General features: G+C 39.8%; 1 protein-coding gene across 1 annotated transcript in view; it reads left to right on the forward strand.

The window, feature by feature from the left end:
* Positions 1–383: 383 nt before the first annotated feature.
* The window catches only part of LOC119721873 (laminin subunit beta-1-like), a 51970-nt gene continuing 40290 nt past the window's right edge, over positions 384–12063 (forward strand). Inside the window, exons 1-2 of the mRNA XM_038191807.1 lie at positions 384–681; positions 4933–5388. Coding sequence (XP_038047735.1) covers positions 5343–5388 — 46 coding nt within the window. The 5' untranslated portion in view covers positions 384–681; positions 4933–5342. The remainder of the gene's footprint in view (positions 682–4932; positions 5389–12063) is intronic.

Here is a 12063-nt window from a genome sequence, read left to right on the forward strand (position 1 = left end):
GCGTTAAAAAACAAAGAAATTTGATGTTAAATACAGTTTTCATGAGTTTGTATTGTTTGCACCCCATTTTTTGAAAAATCAAGCTCCGCCCACAAAATGGGCAAGATCCAGGATGGGTCCCGATCTTTAGCCCATTTTGACCCCACATGCCAAATTTCATGCTTTTACCACAAAGTGCACGATTTTTCGCTTAGCAGCTCCACTAATTCTGATCTGTGATCGGACCTTAATTTACAACTACCCCCTCTGTTGCTTCATTGTGTACATTTTCGCACAAACTTTCGGGCACATAAAAAACACCCCCATATAAAGTTTGGCACAGTCCTTTTCTTCTGACTTCCGGTATTTTTTTGTGCGCTGGCCTGGTGCAAATAGCATGGTGACCAGCCTTGTGTAACATTCCTGCCATAAAATAGAACGGACCCTGTATAACAATGCAGCTGTAATGACTGTATTCCAAGCTAGATTCTTCGGACCACGCGTACGTACCATACACTGTATGCGCATACACACTGCACTGTACTAGGGATCAGCGGCGCGGGAGGGATAGCCCAGCAGTGCTGTACAGTGCAGCTAGTTGACACCGCTCACTCAGGCGGTAGTGCTGAAACTTTGCTGATTTTTATTAGCAGTTGTCGCACAATTTGCCGATTGAAGTCACACAGTTCACAGCTGTATTTGGTAAGGCATTCTGTATTTATAATAATAATGAATTAATTTCTATATATTTTGAGAGTCAACCCATCACAGTTGTCAATTTTTCCCCTGGCCTACCTGTTTTGTTGGATCTCCTGTTCAGGTGGCATGTTGGGTGCACCACCCCTACCGGTAGTAGTACTTACTAGGATGCATCTACTAGTCTAGGGTGCGAGTCTCAAAATGAATATATATGTATTCAACTTTACTAAGTCACTTCTACATCCAGATTATTTGTCGTTCCATGGAACATGACTTTCGCAGCATGCACGTTTATCTTTTGCACGTGCGTAGGGATACCTAGTCTGAAAATTTGGGACTCTCATTCTCAATACTGTGTATGCCGTACATTCATTTGCTTCTAGCGCCTAGCGGGTGTTTAAGTTTAATTAAAAACAATAAAATTAACATCCACTATCTTCGTTAGGACCTGAACTACCTCGTTCTCAAGTGGCAAAAGTCACCAGGTGCTGGAGAAGAACGTTGAGAATGTTCATTAACAGCGTGTCGGTCACAATGCTGGCACCATGCTCGCATGTGCATGCCTACAACATGGCAATTCACATAACTCACATGAAGTTAAAGATTTCATGGAAGCGGGTGTTTTTTTGGAGAGTTAGACAATTAAATTGGCATGAGACGAATCAGAAAGAATTCTTTAAACACAATCTGAAGTGGCCATTGTTTGATTTTCTTTAGTTACCGAGCCCGGAGCGTGAAAGGTTTGACCTCCATACACAATGTACGCAGCAGTTGTGCATGTGCAGTCTCGTGGACGTATGACGTACAGCACGTACTACATTGTATGTGAAATAAGACTCCACTATTTGTAATGGGCCGTATTCACAAACTCAAACTTAAGAAAATATTTAAGTCACACTTAAATCTGAGCACCCTGCCAACTTAAGTGGGGCGCTTAATTTGGTTTTCACGAAAGATCTAGAAGCACCCCACTTATCTTAGTGCTCAACTTAACTTAAGCGATCACTCTTGCTCACGCACAACACATTTACGTCATAAACGATTCCTACTTGGCCGCAGTTCAATCCAGGGAGTCAGGTTGGCGTAGCGGTTCTTTCCTCGCCTTTCACCGCGCTGTGACCTGGGTTGGAATCTGGCCTGGGCCAATATGTGGATTGGGTTTTCAGTCCCTACCCGAATCCGTGGGTTTTCCCCAGAATATCTTCTGGGCTTTTCCTCGCACCTCTAAAACTATAATTTCTTCTCATTGTCTTCTCTTTAAGTTGGTGAGATGTTTTCCCCTGGTATGCTTTGCTGACTATATGATACAGATCCAGATGTGTGCATATTTCCTTAACATAATCATGCGTGTGTGATATTCAGCGATGCAGTTTCCAAGTCCAATGAGTTTGTCATGCACATCGTATGGTGCTTGCAGTTATTTCCCAACGTTTATTTAGTATCAAGTGTAAAACAAATTGTTATGTTGATTTATTAGCATTCTCTCATACATGCTGGAAGGTAAGACAGTTAGTTTTAGTTTATAGTCGCCAGTCACTGTGGTTACAGTGCATGCCATTGGTCACCAATTGCACCCTCGCCGCCCCGCCTAAATATCAACAAAGTGATCGAAAATATCCTTTGAATGCCGACGAACTGCAATCCTAGGGCTGTCACACATTAGCTTCAACTTGGCTTCTTTTCACAATAATTCGAAATTGACAAGATTTCCTTTAGCCCCTAGAAAGTCAAATTTTGTGCCTAAAAATTACAAAGCAAATGACAGAAATATAGCCGCCATGACACCCTAGTGCCCCACTTGACTTGACTTGAGACGGGGTCTGACCAGACTTAGATTTAAGTCACAAAAATAAGAGGGGCACTTATTTCAAATGTTTCATGAATACTGCTTAAATATTAAGACTCGTCTAAGTTGCATATTTAAGTGGGGTGCTTACGTTTTGATGACTTAAGTCGTTTTGTGAATACAGCCCCAGACGCCACTTCTTTGGCTGTGTACAAAGTCTATAGAGAGTAAAGAGCATTTTCGGAGTATTTTCTGACAAAATTGGAAATGTTTCTCAGTCCCACCTTCATGTCTTATCAAAAACTTTGCAATGACTGAACTTCATTGAGATAATGTGATGACAGAAGAGGCATCAGAATGCAACATTCTTTCCAAATCACCCTCGAAAAAGGCCTTTGTAAAGTTGTGGCTAGCATCTCAATTTATGGAAACTGAAAAAGCGCAATCAAAAGTGAAATATTTTGCCAAAACTTGACCTCTCACTTTAGACCCATTGATAAATGTGGCCAATTTACTGGACTACCCCTGTAAACACGGCAACACCAGCGCCGAACTCTGTCTGGTACTTCTTGACATACATGTACTAGCGTATTATGCATCAAACAAAGAAGGGTGGAATCGTTCCAAATTTGCAAATATGATGAAAAGAATCCCCCTTCTTGCAGGCCGCATAAGGCAACATTCGCTTGCACACATGAAGCATGACACGCCTGGGTTATGGCCCCAGCATGTAAATTGCCCGTAGGCGGGCCGCGTAAGGCTCTGTACCCTGCTCTAGGCTCATGATGTGGGAGATTCACCAATAGAGCTGGGACGGGTCGTATGAGTTAGGTGCTAGGTTTTCACTTTTAGGGCCGATATTTTCATTTTTTAATGAATGTATCAAGTAAACACCAAACACAACAGATTGGTCATTTATTCAGCAAAGGCTCCACTCAAAATTAGAATCCAATCAGGTTGATAAAGATAAAAAGAGGAATCTTGGGTATTCCTCCCTCCATCATGTCCATGATGCTACTCAAATATGTACACACACAAAAAAACCTGTGCATGTGGAGCCAACTAAGTTATGTACAACACAATGCTAGCAGTTTGATCTTGTTGCCAGCCCAAAACATGAAGGGGTCTGACCATTCCGACGCGAAGCAATTTGAAGCTCATGGTAGCTTCTGATTACCACAACCACTCGTGCGCCGGTTGTATTTCGGGAAATGGGCTTGAAGCAAGATGGCTGTTTTATGATGCACTATGAAATCCAGGAGGAGTAGCTGCAATTTTTCAAATAAATTGGAATTTTTTTGTAATATATTTTGCCAGTCGGGCCACTTTTGGGTCTATAATCCTACATGTAAGCACTCTTTGGACCACTAACAGCGTTTTTGATGGAATGTTTTCGTTTGAATCATTTGGCCTGATATTCGGCGTGCAGGTTTACTCGCCCAAGCATCACATTTTTAAATTATAATTACAACTCTGCTGTGAGTCCTTCTGGTGAAATTTGCTTCTTAATATTCACACAAAAGCGGCGGTTCTTTCATCAATCTTGATTTGTTTCAATATGGTGGACAAAAAAACACCTGGTTTTCAGTACTATGGCTACAGTAGGCCCCCTATGTCTTGTGATATGTATTTGCAACCGGCAAAGACCTACACGTAATCTCTAGACAGGATGTTCGGCAATGACAGTTTAATCACTTCTGCGCAAGTAGTAGAGTTGTCACACTAGATGTGTCGTCTCAATCATGGTTAATCGAGTCATTGCTTACTGCAAGAAACTATAATCCTTGGGGGGGGGGGGGCAGAGCACTACTTTGAATGGAAAAACAGTATACTTCACAACATTATTAACTCTATCCTTCCTAATTCCTCCTAAATCTATTTTGCACAAGTGGAGGATTTTGAAGGGTTGAGGGCAATGGTATGAGGGCATACACTATACCATGATTTCGACTATGGAGGATAATGTAGGATCCAAGTTAGCAATTGATGCTTTATGAAATTGGAGAATTGAGTCACTGGGTGGTTTTTGCCCCCCCCCCCCAAAAGAAATGATAGTGCATACACTTACCGGTAGCTAGGCATCCAGCATGTACATGTAGGCCTACACATTGGTTACCTCTGTTCATTGTACAGCCTCTTTACTTGAAATTTGTTTCCAGGATTAATTTTTTTTGGGGGGGGGGGACTGAGGGAATTTTTGTCTGTAATGAAGCACATGTATCATTAAATTCGTGTTTTTTTGGTTTTTTTTGTTAGGAGATTGATGTTTTTCTGATACCCCGGTACAGTGTTCTGCTTGTGTGTTCTCTCAATTAGCACACCAAAAAAAGTTTTGCTCCATTGTCTTATCAACAAAGATTAACTAAACAGTCGGTAAAAACCAGACATTTTCCTCTTACAAATGACAGGATATTCCTCAGACTGCATTTATTGACATTCACTCTGGTTGTGTCTCTATCTTTTCACAGCCCTTGTGGTTAGGCAGTTGTCAGAACCTAGCTCTTGGAACCAGGAAAAGACACTGGACCGGTGAACTTGCGACAGGTTGAACCGAGGTCAGCGACAAAAAAAGGAACCTAGGTAGCTGAGACAACGTGCCTGCCCTGGCCAGTGGGCTTGTCATTGTGGATTAGTGAGTGGACAGGAGTAGGTTTTTAGCCATCACCCAAAGAGAACTGTGATTCGTGGAGTGGCTGAGCCTGTTTTTGACAAGCTTTCTCCACATGCTCTGCTAGCCCCATTCATCACCCTGGAATCCACTTGAGCGGAAGTTATTGCCAAATTTCTTTCAAAGGGCAGGGAATTGGATTCAGTGGTGCATTGCAGTCAGCCGGGCACATTTCCGTTAGTTGATGGGATTTTACTGGACTCAATAAAAATGCATCACTGGACAGGATTATGTGCTGTGTTCTTGCTAACCATTGGTGAGTAGCCATTATAGACCAAAGTTAACTGCATGTGTAGTCGTTATACTGATTTGTTTGCATATTAATATCTTACCTTGTTAGTAAGTCCATAAATATATGACTAGTCCGAAAATTTGGGACTCTCAATACTGTGTATGAGAGTCCCAAAACTTAAGGTATTGAAAACATGTAAAACAAGAAACTAGACTGGCACCTAAAACAACCAATCCAATACAGCTTCAGTACTGCATCAATCAACCATGCCAAAAATGTTTAAGAAACATGTGGCATGAAGCGGGCACTAGTCTCAATTTACTACACATTTCGCCATAGTCAAGCCACCACACTGAATGAAGAGAACAGTCTTTTCAAATAGTTGGACCATGGTTGGACATGTACCAGTCTAGTATTTAGCCCCATTTTGAAATCACTTGACTTCCCTCTCATGTGCAAAATATTGAAGAAAAGTCTCCTTTAAAAATTGAATTCAGTCTGCAAACTTGGTTGGTGACATACTGAGGACATCTTCTTTGCTCCAGTGGAATTTTTGGAGAAATTTGCTGGCTAAACTGCGAGTAAAGTGGGCCTGATTTAGTTTTGCACATTTCAGAGCACTCCAGAGCCCTGTCTGGAATATGACGTGTGATGTACATTTTGTACATAAACAAGAGTTGTTTAAAAACAGTATTCAAATACAAACTATTCTATTTTGGCAAGTTAGATTTTGACTGCCAGTACGGCAGTGAACTTAATTGTCATCCAGAATTATATGACATTTGAATAAAATGTCTATGATGCAGCAATTAATTTAAACTACACATACATGTATGTATGCTGTTAAACTAAAAAAACAAATTTGTGAGAAGACAAAAGCTTGGATATTTAGAGAACTAAATAAGGAAACGTCTGAACTGTTTAAGTCCATCCATTGACATGAAAAACAGCAATTTGTATTTTCACTGTTAAAGCAAATTTTTTTTTATTGTTTTGGACATGTGTAAACTTGTGCTTCAGTTTTCTCTTTACAATTTTTGTTTTGATCATTTGTCTGAAATGGTATACAGGTCAGTACCTAGTAGAAGAATTGTTTTTGTTTTGCCAGTGCTCCATGGAGCAGCAATCTGATCTGGTACATGTACACTTTGTTTAGACTATCTTTTATTTAGAGCTCCTTGGTAAACACAACAGTGTAAGAATTGTGGTTTGTGGGACACCACATACATTTAAAACCTGTCCCTGAACTGAGGTACCCGGTAGGCTATACACTGTCACTGTACTATCCAGCCAGAAAAGCTGGTTGCCAAACAGTTGTGGTCTGGAATGAATTCCAAAAGTGTGATGTCATACTTTCAGGTCTTGTTCTACAAGTACAACTCGGCAACTGGGCTGAAATCCTATTGCTAACTTATGTTGTTTACTACATTGTACATGTGTACATTGTAAGTGCAGCTTTCTGTACTCTTGGAGGGGGTGGGGGACGGTGATGCTCTGGTATTTTGTGTGGGAGATGTTGACTACTGTACATAATTACTTTTGTCTGAGCCTGGTAATGTGTAATGAACACATCATTTGTTACGAATTTTTTTGTTTGCTTTGTTTTGTTTAATGTGTTTGCTTGGCTTTTTGTTTGTTTTTCTTTTTGAAGGGATTTCTCAAAGGTGTAAATGGCCATGGGCGTCGCCAGGATTTTTTCTAGAGGGGGGCAAAACATATTTTCCCCCAGAAAATTGCTGTATTTCTCAACATATTCTCGATTTATCAGTTTTAGAGGGGGGCACGCCATGGACAATTTGCTTCCTCCCCCAACCCATTTTAATGTACACCGATATGACTTTGTGCCTCTTTGTCTTTTCATTTTCTCTTATTTTTTTCTTCTTTTTTGGGGTGTTTTTTTTTGGGTTTTGCTTTTCGGGGAGGGGGGGGGGGGGGGGAACACCCCCTTGCATGTACCGTAGGTGGAAAGCAATACCTGAGATTTATTGGGGAGCCCAAAGAATCTGGTAGTGACTGAAAACCCAATTCACCTGCGTCACAGACTCTGAGGTGGAAGCCTGGACACATATCACTGTGCAATCTGACTCTCTTGTTATTTAAAACATACATGCAAAACATATGCACATGTATAGTATGCAATCCTGTTAATTTTTTGTTTGCTTGTCAGTGTAAAAAAATTGAAGGGGGAAAAACTTCAAAAGGTGCAGAGTCATTGGTGAATTGAAGGAAAACATTCAAAATGTTTGGTGCTTTCTATACTACTGAAAACAAAAGCGTGCCCTAGGGGATCTTGTGGGTCAATCTACAATGTACATAATAACATGTACCTGCCTTGCCTGTGGTACTACTTAATTGAATTAATTAGTTTCACATGCAGGAAATGGCTTGGGGTGTTGCACTGTTACCCATGATGTGTCCTTGTGAGGTCAGTGCAAATGTGGTTTTTTGTCAAATGAATGGAATGATTTGGGTGAAAATTGCATCTGCTAATGCATTGCAGAAGTAAATGGCACTTAAGGCATATGAATCTGCTTGTCTTGTGTGAATACAAATTTGTGGTGAAAAGTTTGAGAAAAACTTCTAAGAAATTAATTGAACTACAATAATGCAGTTTTATGTCGGTCACAATATACAGGAACATCTAACCACCTTTCTAATATCAGCAGAATTTATCAACTTCAGAAAAACTGTTTTGTTGAATAAAGCTGCTGAATCCAATAACCAAAAATCACTTGATTTTAAGATCTATGGACCAATAATCACTTGATTTTAAGATCTATGGATTCAGTTGGATGTGACCTTACGCCTTACGCCGTACGGTCATACATGAACACGAACATGTACATGTATGTATCAGCCTTTCTTGGTAGTTTGTCAGTATTTGGAAAGTACTAAAAATCTGAAACACCAAATGTACAGAAACTTAACTGTCTTTCTGCAGTGTAGGGAAAATAAATTTGTATGTGGAGTATCTTTTCCTTTGTTGTAGTGTAAACACTTTGAACAAGAAAAATATAACAAGTACATTTACATGTACCATGTAGGTTAACCTTACAAGCCAAGTTTCGTACTGTAAGTGAGAGAAATACGAAAGTTATAGAAACTTTACATTGAACCAGTTCAAATATGTTTACTTTTTTTTTTTATATGCCAAAACCTATGTGTGTAAGAATTCCCACAGACCTCTCCCAGCGATCAGCTTGCATCATTGGAATTGGCGTCTTGATAGGGTGCGGGAGCCACTGAGGTCAACCAAAGGTTACCAGTCGAAACTCTCGTGTTAAAGGGCTGTCTCCAGGCTCTCTCAAGTGCTTGGGAAATCTCACTGCTCAGTTCATTTCAAGTCAAATGAAGGGGGACTGCTGAAGACTGCAAATTGGCATCAGTTTCATAAACAAAGATTTTGGATCTGGGATGATTGGATGAACATGAAGCATTTCAAAATTAAAATACACCGACAAGATGACCATAACTGGAAATTGGTGCTGTACATCAACAAGGATTGGTATTTGGCTGAATTAAATTTGTGTTGATATACAAGTACATGTACTTTTACATTTTGTACCATAAAATCTTTGGTTTCTTTATAAAACATAAGAAGTTTCATTCAAAATCATGTTTTGCAAGTGTAAGAAGTACAATATAAGAGGTGCAGTCCCTTTAAGTTCACACGTTGAATTGTCAGGCATAATTTGGCACAATCTGGGAACAGTAAACTACCAGTTAAGAGAAGGACATGCCATGCATATCAAATTTAATTTCAGTTTTGATGGTGAAATACTACATTACATGTCTGTACCTGTAGGTTCTCACACATTGGTATGGTCTGTTTCTCGGATGGGGTTAAGTTTTTTTTCACATACTGGTACACCACACACTGTATACATGTACATGGGTTTGCCCTATTCCTTCTTCCATGATGGAAATAAACAATACTCTGGTTTTGGTCATTGAGTGCATTTGCCTATAATGCTGCTTTTAATCTCCCGCATGAATGTTAAATTGTCCACATCTCCTACATGTGTGTTTTGGTCTGTAATCTTTATTCCAAATAAGATCTGCAAACTCTCCTCTGACAGATTAAGCAAACTTTCTCTTTGAGCTTTTGTGTGTGTACATCATACATTATTCTTGTTGTACATTTTGTGTATTTCCTTGCAAGTTTGATGTTCATCACTTTCCTTAAATTTTGATCGTATCGGACCTTGATTCAAGGCAAGCCTTTATACCAGCAAACTTGTAACACTGTGACGAATATACTGTATATATTCAAATATTGGAATCAGCAACCAAATATCCAAGTAGCAATTTTTTTTTTAAAATCAATTCTCATCCAAATAGTACTGATTTGATATACTTCATTTCATTTATCAAAAAAGATGGCTGTTGTATTGTGACCGGGCCCCCTTTCTCCGTCATGAAGCGCAGATCAGGATTTTTGTCTCCAACAAAGCAATTCCTACTGTTATCATTTCCTGTCTGTATTGTGGAATTTATTGGAATGAAATCGCTTTGTGATAAAGGTCATATTGTGCACACCTGATATGGAAGGCATGGGAACACTTGTGTGAATGCTCACCATACTCAGGGGGTCTGGAAGTGTTGCTTCCCTGACAAAATTAAGCAACGGAATCAGCTTCTCTGACTTGGTTCTTGAAATGTTCATACATTTACATGTGGTACGAACCGTACACACATTCTTTGGCAATGGCAGATTGAAACAAGACAAGGCAATCCTAGTAAGGCTGGTGGTGCCAGACACCACAACATATTCTAGTCCATTGATTTAGGAGGGCAAATTGGCTATTCACTGGAAATCTATCCATGCGTCTAGATTGGACCAGTTTTAGTCAGTATTACATGTACAGGGTAACCATATACAAAAGCACTGCCGACTCTCTTCACCAGCCAACAAATTCAATAAGGGAATAAATGTGTGTTCAGGAGGTACATGTATTATAACACTCTGTTTAAAACCGGTGTGAGTCTGGATGGGTGATAATTTCCCAAGGCGAAGCCGAGGATAATTTCCCAAGGCGAAGCCGAGGGTAATTATCACCCATCCAGACTCACACCGGTTTTAAACAGAGTGTTTAATACCGACAGAAGACATAGGCCTATTTATTCCCATTCATAAATACCTGTTTGGTCAAAAAACCAAATCTTTTCCGTCCAAAAATCAAAACAAGTAAAAAACTAGACGTTATAAACCATTTTGTTCAACAATTTTACTTCATGTTTTACGAAACACCCCTCTGACAATTGCGTGCGCGTCACGCATTCCACCTCCATGGTCGCGTGTACTGCGCGATGTCGCGCAAAACGCAGCTGGGCTGGTGTAGTGTGAATATCGGACTATGAAATAATGATTCACTGAAGTACAGTAGTATTGCGCATGCATACATGTACGTGGGGAATTTGGACGTTCAACCAATGAAACGTAAAAGGCACCGGATTTCATGGGAGTCCAAATTTCATGTGACACTGGAAAAGTGTTCAATACCAGCTAGCCATGTCTTCATCATCTGTTTAAGACCGGCCCTGTGACGGTCTCTCGACCAATAGGAATGCATAAATGGTCTTGGGTATTTATGAATTATAAATAACAGTCAGTCAGTAAGTCAATCAGTCAAAGGTACCCAAAAAAAGTGGACTATCGGCTGGCGAAATGCAATGATGGTTACAAGCGTGTGAGCTTCATACACCTTTGAGGTGCCCTGTCACATGCAGACAAGATAACAAGTTTTCCAACCTTTTCTGGGATGAAATGTGGGTTCCCATTAGCCCTTGTTTGGCTAAACCCTACATGTACATGTACACGTATGTACCTTCTTCAGTGTACCGTGTACGGTTCACTGATTCCCACTGTGTGAACATCTACTGGTAAGTTCACTTTTGAGCCAGCAAATGCACAGTGTATCTGTAAATTTTAATTTCCCTCAGGTCAGGTTACTACATGTATCTTTTTATTTCACGAATAGAGCCCATCAATGTTAGTAAAGAAAAACACCATGTCAAAAACTTTTTTTTAGAGGACTTCCAAAAGACTACCGACTAAATACATTTGTACATGTATAGGTACAACAGAGGTGCAGAGTCAATGACAGGAGATTGTTTTACCATACTCAAAGAAAGGGCTCCTGTTCTTATCCAATTGGTCATGTGGTCAATTTAGCACTGACACAATGTGTAATTAAATGGCCTTCACCAATGTGGAAGTGTCTGGTCAGAAGGCCATGGTATCTATTAACGGAAACCACTGAGGAAGTCATATCTGTGAACTGCTTATTTTTGTTTCTCCTCTTTCCTTTCTGATAGTTAAATTTGATATTTATTGAAATATTCGATGCTTGTTTTTATAATGTCTGAGGTATTAGAAAAAATACACACAAAGTGGAAAATGTCAAAAGGAATAGTCACAAATACAGTCGACTCTCGATCGTTAGTACAAACACTGTTAATACAAATTCTGGTTATAGCAAACATAAAGACTTGGTCCCGACTGTGCGTTTATGTGCACAATGAATGGGACTGACGTTCCTGTTACAAAAAAAATTCTGATATTAACAAACAATTTGGCTAGGTCCGAACGAGTTTTTATTAAAGCTATAGTCCATCATTTGCAACTATCCAAAAAATAACTGACGTAATTATTGTTGACAAACATACTCGTTTGAAAGATAGTAAGGGGACTTAACT

Source organism: Patiria miniata, unplaced genomic scaffold (genome assembly GCF_015706575.1).
Source record: "Patiria miniata isolate m_02_andy unplaced genomic scaffold, ASM1570657v1 HiC_scaffold_14, whole genome shotgun sequence".
Classification (NCBI taxonomy): domain Eukaryota; kingdom Metazoa; phylum Echinodermata; class Asteroidea; order Valvatida; family Asterinidae; genus Patiria; species Patiria miniata.